Genomic DNA, 12,881 nt, shown 5'->3' with positions numbered 1-12,881 from the left:
GCGCTTGGAATTCACCAACGCGAATGGAAAGCTCCTTGAAACCGGCAATAACCGTTTTCAGACCCTCCGCGGTGCTGTTAACGGCTGGATCCTTAGATGCTGAAAGTGTAATGGAGGCAGTCCTCGTCTTACGTCCACAACCGAGCCCAAGATTTCTGTTGTTAAGTGAGACATTTGCTAAGTGAGTTTGGCCCCATTTTACAACTTTCCTTGTAGCGTACTTTTAAGTGAATCGCTGCAGTTGTTAACGGTGGTTAAGTGTATCCAGCTTCCCCATTGACTTTGCTTGTCAGAAGGTTGCAAAAGGGAAACCCCATGACCTTGGGACACAGTCATAAATATGAACCAGTTGCCAAGCGTGCAAATTCTGATCACTGCAGCCGTCGTAAATATGAACCACTTGCCAAGCAAGTGGTTTTGATCATGTGATCCTGGGGAATGCTGCAATGGTCGTGTGAAAAACAAGTCACTTTTTTCAGTGCTGTTGTCACTTTGAATGATCTCTAAATAAACTGTTGTAAGTCGAGAACTGCCTGTATAATAATATTTATAGTGTACAGATAGTCCTTGACGCTTGACCACAATTGTACCCAAAATTTCCATTGCTAAACAATGACAGGCAGCTGTTCAAGTGAGTTTCGCCCCATTTCACGACCTTGTTTGGCACAGTTGTTCAATGAATCATTGCAGTTGTTAAGTGAATCATGCAGTTGTTAAGCGAATCTGGCCTCCCCCAGCTGGGAAGGTTACAAGTGGTGATCAACGTGACCCTGAGGGCAGCTGTTACAAATACATGCCAATGGCCAGCTTTCTAAGGTAGTCCTTGTTATATACAGGGTTCGTTGCTTGATTGACAAGACAAGGCGTTCAGCAAGAATCATTCTTTATTTGCTTACAGGAACTGTACTGAGGAACAGGGCTGTGAATGCAGCTATTTATACCCTGGCCTCTAGGTGGCGGCCAATAGGTTTAAAGCAACCTATTGCCACCCTAGAAACAGCCAATGGCTGCGCTGGAGACGGGTTGTCTGAGGAGGTGGGAGCCGTTAGCCAGCTTCCCTGCTTAAACAACATTCCAGCAATTAACCCCACATGATACTCTTTAGTAAGACAAAACCCAATACATTACAGTCCTTTTTAAAAGTTTCTTTATGTCCTCGCTTACGCAGCACACTGAAATCATGTCATAATAATGGCAGGGAAGTGGAAAAACTGACTGTTGCTGATTCTGAGGCTTGTTGTGGGCAGCAGGTCAGAATGGGAAGGTTAATTACTCCAGAGTTGGAATAATCCCAGGTTACAGACTAACTTTGCCATCATGGTTTTAAAGTGATTTGAAATGGATTTGCTTGCTACGTGACTCCTTTCTCCCCCTTGTAGGATCAGTAGTTCATGCAACAGCTAAAAATATCCCTTAGATTTCCATAAAAACTAAAAAATCTCCAGATTCACAGAGTAGGAGCTGTGATGATTAAGCTGGTTTGGAATTAGATTCAACTCTCACTTCAAATCTGGTTTTGCCAGTCTAAAAACTCCTGAATATACAAATAACATCCCTTTTTTTTCATCTTATCAAAGCTCTTTCATCCCCTGGACTGCAATGGGCCGAAAAAAGATACAGATTAGCCGAATCTTGGACCAACGGAACCGGCAGGTAAGTGCCTCTAAAGCAGAAGTGGACTAGCAATCAGATGGACCTCTGACCAGATTTTTCTGCTATGGACTACAGCTCCCATCATCTCTAGCCAACCTGGAGAGACTGTTTAAATTGAAGGAGCCATTTTAAAAGTCATAGGGCTGTAAGTTGAGGACTATCTGGAAGGAAGGAAGGGAGGGAGGGAGGGAGGGAGGGAGGAAGGAAGGAAGGAAGGAAGGAAGGAAGGAAGGAAGGAAGGAAGGAAGGAGAAGAGAAAAGGGGAAGGAAGGAAGAGAAGGGAAGGGAGGAGGAAAAGAAGGGAAGGGAAGGAAGAAAGAAAGAAAAAGAGGAAAGGAGAAAAGGAAAAAGAGAGGAAAAATAAAAAAGAAGAAAAAGGAGCTTATGAGAGAGGAAAAGATTTAAAAACTTGCTGACTCATTACACTTGTTAAAAGGGACCGTGCTCTCCACCCACTTAGCCAGAAACATTATTAAGTGACTTTGGGTAATACTTTTTTTTTCTTAATCCAGGCTTCTCACAGGATTGTTTGGGGATAAAATGAGACGTACCTCAGTCTACACCCTTTTCAGTTCTCAAAGTCATTTGTCTTTGGGAGTTAACTCGCGAACCAGAGTCAACAACCATCGGTTTGCCCAGCTTAGCTGCACGGTTGAGAAATGCAGGCCCAAAACGTTTTGAAGCAAAGGAAGAGCGAGAAAAGGAGGACCTGAATAGCATTATGGGGGCTTAAGGAGGGAGTCATGCAGGGGTCTTCAAACTTGGCCCTTTTATGACTTGTGGACTTCAAATCCCAGAATTCCTCAGCCAGACACGTTGTCCTGTGCAACATCCCTTTAAAGCAGAGGTCTTCAAACGTGGCCCTTTTATGACTTGTGGACTTCAAATCCCAGAATTCCTGAGTCAGGCACGTGTGCCTGGCTGAGGAATTCTGGGAGTTAAAGTCCACAAGTCATAAAAGGGCCAAGTTTGAAGACCCCTGGAGTAACGCCTTTGTGTTGACAGAAACTGAGTGCCAGATGATTCTGTAGGCTTTAAATTCCTGGCCAAATCTGCCCCATTTCTTACAGGTAGACCTCAACTTACAACAGTTCACTTAGTGACCATTCAAAGTTACAACAAGTGATGGTTATGATTGTTTTCCACACTTACTGGCTGTTGCAGCGTCCCCATGGTCATGTGATCAAAATTGAGAGGCTCGGCCGCTGATTCACGTTTATGACGGTCGCAGTGTCCCGGGGGGGGTGTCACGTGATCTTTTTTTGTGACCTTCTGCCAAGCAAAGTCAAGGGGGAAGCCAGATTTCCCTCACAGCCGTGTGACTAACTTAACAACCGCAGTGATTCACTTAACAGCTGTGGCGAGAAGGGTCGCAAAATGGGGGCGCTTGACAAATGTCTCACTTAGCAACAGATTGGGCTCGACTGTGCTTGTGAGTCAAGGACTAGCTGTGTTTTGTTTCTCCTGCCCTGTGTTAGGTCACCTTCACCAAGAGGAAGTTTGGGTTGATGAAAAAGGCCTACGAGCTCAGCGTACTGTGTGACTGTGAGATCGCCCTGATCATTTTCAACAGCACCAACCGGCTCTTCCAGTATGCCAGCACGGACATGGACAAGGTTCTCTTGAAGTACACGGAGTACAGTGAACCCCACGAGAGCCGAACCAACTCGGATATTCTGGAGGTAAAACGTGGGAAGGCTCCTAAAATTCAAAGGTGCTTTTTCAGCAGGCAACGGGACTTCCTTGTTTTCTTGTTTCGCTTCTCATCCAAGAAGCTTCTTCAGCTCCGTCTGGATGGTGGGGATTGGAAGGATTTATACTCCTCGCAGACAGCTGGTCATTTGCATTCTTTTAGAGCAGGGGTCCCCAACCCCCAGTCCGTGGACTGGTACCAGGCCACGGCATGCCAGCAACCAGTCTGCACAAACAAGCAAAGCCCCATCCGCGAGATGCAGGCAGCACACAAAACCACGCACTCACCGGTCCGCGGAAAAACCTTTCTCCATGGAACCGGTCCCTGGTGCCCAAAAGGTTGGAGACCTCTGTTTTAGACAGTCATTGAGGCCACTTGGAGGCTTATCTGTGTCGTCAGGGTCACCTGAGTAGTGCAAATGGGTGTGGAGCCTTCTTGGAACTGCTGAAAGGACTGTGTTGTAGACTGTCATATCCTTCCCCCTCTGTTGAGAGAGGGCTGTTCAGTTTTGACACAGATGGCCTCTTTGACCCCTCTTTCAAACCAGCAGTCCTCTCTGTCCAAAATGTGGACTTTGCCGTCTTCGAAAGAGTGGCCTTTTGTCTCTTAAATGCAGATGGACTGCTGACTCTTGTCCTGATGGGTTTGTTCTCCTGTGTTGTGCCGTGCGTTTGTGAAGCGGTTGTTTTGTTTCCCCAACGTATAGATCTGCACGTGGCTCGCTGCATTGTACTGCATATACCACGTTGCTCTGTGTCTGAGTGTCTTATCCTTGGGGTGGACAAGCTGCTGTCCTAGTGTATTCTTGGGTTTGTTTGAAGTGCGCACGTATGTTGCGTTGGGGTTTGAAGTGTGCACTTCGAAAAGAACCTATGGGACAACCGTGACCTGGATGACTGAGAATCTCCACAGACAATAAAATTCAACTCCCTCAAAGTGCTCTTCGGATTTTGGAATATCAGAAACCAGCTTAGTTGTTTTCTTGCAGACGTTTTGTTAACCCAACTAGGTAACATCATCCCTGACAAATAAGTAGTAACAGCCAAGCTTAGAGAGCATCGAGGGCCCCACAGCCCAGCCCTGAGCTAAAAATATTCTCAGGAATTCTGGGAGTTGAAGTCCACGAATCATAAAAGAGCCAAGGTTGCCTACCCCTGGTATAGGATTTCCTGCCTGAGCAGGGGGTTGGACTAGAAGACCTCCAAGGTCCCTTCCAACTCTGTTTTTCTATTGAAATGAATTTTGTAAAGCTTGAATAGCGCTTTCTATCCATTGGGGAATATAGGCAGTCATAGCGTCATGACTGCAGCATTTATTTAACAACCACAGTATTTGCTTAATGACCGCCGCATAAAAGATCATAAAATCGGGTGTAGTCACAAGGTGACCCACTTAATGACTACCGTGAGTTACAACTGTAATTCCAGGTTCAATTATGGTCGTAAATTGAAGATTATCTCTGTAAGCCGAACAAAAAATTGGTCATGTGACTCAATTGCACTTCGGATTGGCTTTATTTAACAGCATTCTATTTGTTTGATTTTTACATCTGTATTATTAATGTTTTGGAATGGCTGCAGACCCTGAAACGAAAAGGCCTGGGCTTTGAAGGTGCAGAACTGGATCTTGTAGAAGCTTTGGACCCAGCTGAGAAACTGAGGCAGCTTGATGAAGGAATGGACCTTAGGTTAGCCCGTCCAAAACTTAGCGTGAGTATTGCTTTGGATAAAAAACAAACTGCCACAGATAATCCTTGAGTTACAACAGTGTGTTTAGTAACCGTTCGAAGGTACAATGGCATTGAAAAAAGTAGTAGTAGTAGTAGTAGTAGTAGTAGTAGTAGTAAAGTTGGAAGGGACCTTGGAGGTCATCTAGTCCAACCCCCTACTCAGGCAGAAAACCCCATACCATTTCAGACAAATGGCTGTCCGTTCTCTTCTTAAAAACTTCCAGTGTTGGAGCATTCACCGCTTCTGGAGGCAGGTAGTTCCACTGGTTAATTGCTCTAACTTTCAGGAAATTTCTCCTTAGTTCTAGGTTGCTTCTCTCCTTGATTACTTTCCATCCATTGTTTCTTGTCCTGCCTTCAGGTGCTTTGGAGAATAGCTTGACTCCCTCTTCTTTGGGGCAGCCCCTGAGATATTGGAAGACTGCTATCCTGTCCCCCCTCGTCCTTCTCTTCATTAAAGTGGACATTCCCAATTCCAGCAACCATTCCTTATATGTTTTAGCCTCTAGTCCCCTGATCTTCTTTGTTGCTCTTCTCTGGACTCTTTCTAGAATCTTTTTTACATCGTGGTGACCAAATCGTATGACCATTTTTTACACTTACAACTGTTGCTGTAGCCTCATAGTCACACAATCAAAATTCAGACGCTTGGCAACTGGCACATATTTATCATGGTTGTGGTGTCCCGGGGGGTGTGTGTCACGCGATCCCCTTTTGCGAGCTTCTGACAAGCAAAGTCAATGGGGGAAGCCAGATTCACTTAACAACCGTGTCACTGATTTAACAACTGCAGTGATTCACTTAACTGTGGCAAGAAAATGAGGCAAAATTCACTTAAAAACTGTCCTGCTTAGCAACAGAAATTTTGGGCTCAATTGTGGTCGTAAGTCAAGGACCACCTGTACAGGTCCTGCTATGAATTTGCCTCCTAAAAGTGGGTTCAAAATGTTTTTTTAAAAAAATGCATAGTACAGATGTGCAAGGCAGGTTGCATGCAAAGTACTCTTAAGCGTTTGGAAAGTTTTGACTGTGGTGGAAGGATTCAGATATTATTTTGAGCATTTTGGATTGGAACTGTTCCAAACTTAGCTTGGAAAACTTCCAGAATTGTCACAAAAATGCTTCCAGCCAGATTAGAACAGACTTCGAATAGGCTAGCCAAGAAATGTGCTCACTTTTTACTTTTCTAAATGTTGCAACGGAGTCACCAGTTCAAAAGTATAAATGGAACTGATGTTTTAAAATGCATATATTGGTAGTCATGAAGGAGAGAACACATTGTAGTGGGAGAAATTGCTTGCCAGAAGTTGCATGTCATATAAAATCTCTATCATGCATAGAGGAGGAGAATTTTATACGTAATAACCTGCACATTTCATCATGTGAACTCTTTGGATTCAGCAATACACATACACACACACCGCCCCACTGATGTGGAAATCAACATGGGTTTGTCAAAAACAGATCATGCCAGACAAATCTTATTACATTCTTTGACCAAGTGACACAATTAGTGGACCAGAGGAATGCTGTAGATATAATTTACTTGGACTTCAGTAAGGCATTTGATAAAGTAGATCACAACCTACTACATGATAAGATAGAAAAATGTGGGTTAGATAGCATTACCACCAGATGGATTCGTAGCTGGCTGACAGGCCATACTCAGCGTGTGGTCCTCAATGGAACTGCATCTACATGGAAGGAAGTGTGTAGTGGGGTGCCCCAGGGCTCTGTTCTGGGCCCAGTGCTCTTCAATATCTTCATTAACAATTTGGATGAGGGGATAGATGGGGAACTCATCAAATTTGCAGATGACACCAAGCTGGCAGGAATAGCCAATACTCCAGAAGATAGGCTTAAAATACAGGAGGATCTGGACAGACTCGAACACAGGGCGCTATCTAACAAAATGAAATTCAATGGTGAAAAAAGTAAGGTTCTACATTTAGGCAGGAAAAATCAAATGCACAGGTATAGTATAGGTGGTACCTTGCTCAATAGCAGTAACTGTGAGAGGGAACTCGGAGTCCTAGTAGACAATCACTTCAGTATGAGCCAGCAGTGTGCTGCAGCTGCCAAAAAAGCCAACACATTGCTAGGCTGCATTAACAGAGGGATAGAATCAAGATCAAGTGAAGTACCAATACCACTTTACAATGCTTTGGTAAGGCCACACCTGGAATACTGCATCCAGTTTTGGTCACCACGATGTAAAAAAGATGTCGAGACTCTAGAAAGGGTACAGAGAAGAGCAACAAAGATTATTGGGGGACTGGAGGCTAAAACATATAGGGAACGGTTGCTGGAATTAGGTATGTGTAGTTTAACGAAGAGAAGGGCGAGGGGTGATGATAGCAGTCTTCCAGTATCTCAGGGGCTGCCACAAAGAAGAGGGAGTCAAGCTATTCTCCAAAGCACCTGAAAGCAGGACAAGAAGCAACAGATGGAAACTAGTCAAGGAGAGAAGCAACCTAGAACTAAGGAGAAACTTCCTGACAGTTAGAACAATTAACCAGTGAAACAACCTGCCTCCAGAGGTGGTGAATGCTCCAACACTTGAAGTTTTTAAGAAGAGACTGGACAGCCATTTGCCTGAAATGGTATAGGGTTTCCTGCCTGAGCAGGGGGTTGGACTAGATGACCTCCAAGGTCCCTTCCAAATTATTATTATTATTATTATTATTATTATTATTATTATTATTATTATTATTATTATTATTGTTGTTGTTGTTGTTGTTGTTGTTGTTGTTGTTAATGTAATATTGGAACCATGAAAACAACCAGTGGAACAAGCTGCCTCTAAAAGCAGTGAATACTCCAACACTGGAAGTTTTTAAGAAGACAGCCATTTGTCTGAAATGGTATAGGGTTTCCTGCCTGAGCAGAGAGTTGGACTAGATGACCTCCAAGGTCCCTTCCAACTTTATTGTTGTTGTTGTTATTGTTGTTAAAAATAGAATGAGTCCTTTCCTGACAGAACAATTTATCAGTGGATCAACCTGTCTCCAGAAGTTGTGAATACTCCAATACCAGAGGTTTTCAAAAAGAGACTGGACAGCCATTCGTCTGAAATGGTATAGGGTTTCCTGCCTGAGTAGGGGGTTGGACTAGAAGACCTCCAAGGTCCCTTCCAGCTCTATTCTATTCTATTCTATTCTATTCTATTCTATTCTATTCTATTCTATTCTATTCTATTCTATTCTATTATTCCAATTTCTGTATTGTTCTGTTCTATTTTAGTCCAGTCCAGTCCAGATTGAAAATACAGGTAGTCCTCGACTTACAACATTTAGTGACCATTCAAACTTACAGCAGTACTGGGAAAAGTAACTTATGACCCTTTTTCACACTTATGACCATTGCAGCATCCCCACCATCACATAATCATAACCACTTGCTTGGCAAGTGGTTCATATTTAAAACGGTCGTAGTGTCCCGGGGGCGGGGGAGGGGTTTCACACGATCCCCTTTTGCAATCTTCTGACAAGCAAAGTCGATTGGGAATCCAGATTCACTTAACAACCGTGTTACTAACTTAACAACTGCAGCCACGTCCTGACTTAAACAACTGTGGCAAGAGAAGCTGTAAAGTGGGGCAAAACTCAATAAACGTTTCGCATAGCAACATAAACGTTGAGCTCGGCTGTGGTCGTAACTTGACGACAACCTGTATTTATCCTGGGCATGGAAGTCCATGAATCTTAACGCTGCCAAGCCTTGGACACCCCATCACACAGAGGAAGATTTTCAACAGATCTTGTCAGGACGTCCTCGGCAGACAGGCTTATTCCGTTCCGCTTCAAAAGAGCCCAGATAATCACGTTTTTCCCCCCTCCCGATCTTTTCGATGTCCTGTTTTTCCTTGCAGTCGGCTGCTTCCCTCTCGAGTCTCGAGGGGGCATCCATGGGAACCCCCCAATCCGGAAGCGAGGGTGGTGCGTGCAATTCAGCCGAATCTCCTGTTCAGCAGAACCGTCTGCAGCAGTTCAAGGCAACTCTTCCCAAAGCAGCCGTCCCTTCGGTGCGGTCCACAGCAACCCTCGGACCAGGTATGTCGTTCCCAAAAGAGGCTGGTATAAGATGCCTCAGTTTCACTTCTCCAAGTACAGATAGTCCTTCAACTTACAGCTTGGGCTGCCTCAACAATGGCATAATGTTGAGACGATGGGAAGTTGACAGTTTTTCTCTTGCCAGTCAGACCGCAAGTAGAATCCAGTGTCCGCATCTCCACCAGCTAAGAACGACTGTCAGAACCCGGTTGTTGGTGTGTGTGTGTGTGTGTGTGTGTGTGTGTGTGTGTGTGTGTGTGTGATTTCTTTATTCTTGCAGGTTCTGCCATAATTCTGGGGGGTGGGGTGGGGGCTATTGGCGCTGCAACGTATCCTCTCCGCTTTCCTCTTATCTCAGTGATGGCGAACCTTTTAGAGACCGAGTGCCCAAACTGCAACCCAAAACCCACTTATGTATCGTCGGGTGCCCTTTGGGTGGGCGTGGCCCATTGGGTGGGCGTGGCTGCAATAGTAATGGCAGACTGGGTGGGACTAAAAAGTTCAATCAAGCAATTCCAACTTTGCGACAACTTCTTTTTCCCTGCGAGAAGTTGAAATTGATTGATTGATCCTTTTTTTTCTTGCACACGTCGGCAGAGGCCTAAAGCGAAAAGGTTTTATAAAACCCAGCTGAAAGCCTAGGACTGGGGCGATGGCACACGTGCCCATAGAGAGGGCTCTGTGTGCCACCTGTGGCACCCGTGCCATAGGTTCGCCATCACAGCTCTATCTGCTTGCTCTTTGATCTATTTCCCTTGATGCTGGCCTGGGGTGAGAAAGGAATGTGCCTCCAGACATCTGTCTTATCTCTAGCTGGGGACGAAGAGGCGTAAAGACCAAACAGCTTGACAGCCTTGTGAACGGCGCCTTATCAACCCCGTTCCCATGGCGGATTCACACCTGGGGATTGGGCCATTTGAACTGGCCGGTTTGACTATTGGGGTGGGGTTTGCCAGTTGCTCCTTTAACCTATTGATTCGCCCGGGAAACACTCAGATCCTGCCTTCTGTGCCTGCTGTCAACTTCTCCTAATAAAAGTTCCTTTTGGAATGAAGCTATTCCAGGAGTTCTGCTTCCTTGGGAAGAGGGATTGAGGCAGGTCCTTACAGCTGACATTGAGAAGCTGGAAAGAGTGCAGAGAAGAACAACGAGGATGGAGATAAATCCTAAATCCGATGAAGAAGACCTAAAGGAACTGGGTCTGTTTAGCCCAGGGGTGTCCACTCTTGACAATTTTAAGGCTTCAACTCCCAGAATGTTAAATAATTATTTCAAGGGTGGTTTCCTGCCCACTTGCATGACAAGTGATACTACAGCATTTTGGTACGGCAGGGGATCTAGGAAAGGGGGCATTGGCGGGGGACTGCAGGCTGCTGCCCGCTTACAAGCAGGAGCTAAGGCTTCTGGGCCGTCATCAGCCTGAATTTCATCCCTTTTCTCACTCTGCAGGTATTGGGTATTCGATCTTCTCCCATAGCAACCTCAGCCGTGTATTGTCGAGCAAAACCCCTCCTCCGCTCTACCTGGGGGCTGACTCCCATCGTGTGGAAGGTCGCCCTTCTGCAAGCAGGAACAATCTAACATCCACTGTGAGTAACTTACAGTATCCATCTGTTTTTTGGGGGGTAGATCAGAGGTCCCCAACCTTTTGGGCACCAGGGACCAGTTCCATGGAGAGAGGTTTTTCCACGGACCGGAGGGTGTGTGGTTTTGTGTGTTTCCTGCATCCCGTGGATGGGGCTTTGCTTGTTTGTGCAGACCAGTTGCTGGTCATGCTGCGGCCCGGTACTGGTCCATGGACCAGGGGTTGGGGACCTCTGGAGTAGATGACCCAAAGATTCAACTTCTGGGCAAGAGACACAGGTCAGTGCCAAGAGGGTAAAGGTCATATGCAGATAAATAGCAATAGCACTTAGACTTATAATCCGCTTCATGGATTATAGCATGGATTATAGCCCCCTCTAAGATGTTTTACGGAGTCAGCCTTTCGTTCCCAGCAATCTGGGTCCTCATTTGACTGACCTCAGAAGGCTGAGTCAACTTTGAGCCGGTCAAGATCGAACTGCCGAAGTGCTGGCAGACGGCAGTCAGCAGAATTAGCCTTCAATGCTGCAATTCTAACCACTGCGCCACCATGACACTTAATGCAGGGCTAAGGCCAGTGATGGGTGGAATAGAATGCAGGTTGTCCTTGATTTACAACCATGATTTACAACTAAAAGAAGTAACTTTAATACCATGTTTCACATGATCATTGCAGCATCCCCCGACATCACGTGATCAAAATTCAGACGCTTGGCCATTGTTCCACTTCCTTTCTTACATGATATACCCTCTCTTCTGCATTAGAGGTAGTCCTTGTTTAACAACTGCTTGCTTAGCAATCATTCATAATTACAGTGCCCCTCCCCCCAACTACCTATGGCCTGTTTTTGAAGTGCTGATGCCCACAGACACACACAGACACACACACACACACCTGCAGTCATGTGATTGCGGTTTTGGTACTTGGCAACTGGTTTGTATTGATAACCCTTCGTAGTGTCCCAGGGAGCAAGCTCCACACTCCCTGACACTGATAACGTTACCTAGTTGGGTAATAAAATGTCTGCAAGGAAACAACCAAACTCAGGAGACGCCAGGAATCCCACAGTTCAACCCTGTTCTGCAGATACTGTCCTCTATTGCTCCTGGGGAGGAAAGCCATGGCAAATCTAGAAAGCACACTAAAAAGCAGAGACATCACCCTGCCAACAAACGTGTGTATAGTCAAGGCCACGGTTTTCCCAGTTGCAATGTATGGCTGTGAAAGTTGGACCATAAGAAAGGCTGAGCGCCAAAGAATTGAGGCCTTTGAACTATGGTGCTGGAGAAGACTCCTGCGAGTTCCTCGGACTGCAAGACGATCAAACCAGTCAGTCCTAGAAGAGATCAACCCTGACTGCTCTTTAGAAGGCCAGATCCTGAAGCTAAAACTCAAGTACTTTGGCCACCTAATGAGAAGGAAGGACTCACTGGAGAAGAGCCTAATGCTGGGAAAGATCGAGTGCAAGAGAAGAAGGGGACAACAAAGAATGAGGTGGCTGGATGGAGTCACTGAAGCAGTAGGCGTGAGCTTAAATGGACTCCAGAAGATGGTAGAGGACAGGAAGGCCTGGAGGAATGTCGTCCATGGGGTCGCGATGGGTTGGACACGACTTCGCAACTAACAACAACATTGAGAAGAACATTTGATGGGTTAGTAGATGAAAAATATTACAGAAGGTGATCTCAACCTGATTCTCTTTCCCCACAGCGCCCGTTGTATCCTCCTGGGCTTCAGAATCTGAGTCCTGTATTGCCCACGGGAGGTCTCTCTGGACGTGGGCTACCAGGATACCCCTTCCTCTCCTCCACCCCACCAGGTATGGTCCACACAGTGTTTCTATGTGTGAATAAAAAACCTCATCTCATGCCATCCCAAGGCCAATCCCAGTGAGCTTCTGGCACCTATGCTTGCTTAAGTTTCTAAGTCCTATGAAAAATTTCCTAACCCTGGTAGCAACAGCAATAGCAGTTAGACTTATATACCGCTCAACCTCATCATGGTTAACATGGCATATAAATCAGGCCATTGGCGGGCATTATGGCAACCTATAAATTGTGTCTGCCAGCATAGTTACTCAAGGTAAATTCAACCATGGTTTACACTAAGTTAAACCATCTAGGCATGTTTGGCCTGTGCCACATGCTGAACTGACTAGTTTGTGGATAC

At 45.6% G+C, this 12,881-nt stretch overlaps 2 protein-coding genes across 2 annotated transcripts in view; one reads left to right on the top strand and one right to left on the bottom strand.

Annotated features, from left to right (window-relative positions):
• TMEM221 (transmembrane protein 221) overlaps positions 1-12,881 on the bottom strand; it is a gene marked incomplete at its 5' end in the record, with an annotated part of 267,333 nt that overhangs the window by 55,872 nt on the left and 198,580 nt on the right. The window lies entirely within an intron of this gene.
• MEF2B (myocyte enhancer factor 2B) overlaps positions 1-12,881 on the top strand; it is a 74,539-nt gene that overhangs the window by 55,096 nt on the left and 6,562 nt on the right. The window contains exons 2-7 of the mRNA XM_081332807.1: positions 1,578-1,653; positions 3,132-3,335; positions 4,927-5,055; positions 8,947-9,127; positions 10,577-10,716; positions 12,423-12,531. Of these exons, the coding sequence (XP_081188933.1) occupies positions 1,600-1,653; positions 3,132-3,335; positions 4,927-5,055; positions 8,947-9,127; positions 10,577-10,716; positions 12,423-12,531 (817 nt within the window). The 5' untranslated portion in view covers positions 1,578-1,599. The remainder of the gene's footprint in view (positions 1-1,577; positions 1,654-3,131; positions 3,336-4,926; positions 5,056-8,946; positions 9,128-10,576; positions 10,717-12,422; positions 12,532-12,881) is intronic.

Source organism: Vipera berus, assembly GCF_964194415.1.
Source record: "Vipera berus genome assembly, chromosome: 1".
NCBI classification, from domain to species: Eukaryota; Metazoa; Chordata; class Lepidosauria; order Squamata; family Viperidae; genus Vipera; species Vipera berus.
This window is presented reverse-complemented; position numbering and strand designations above follow the sequence as displayed.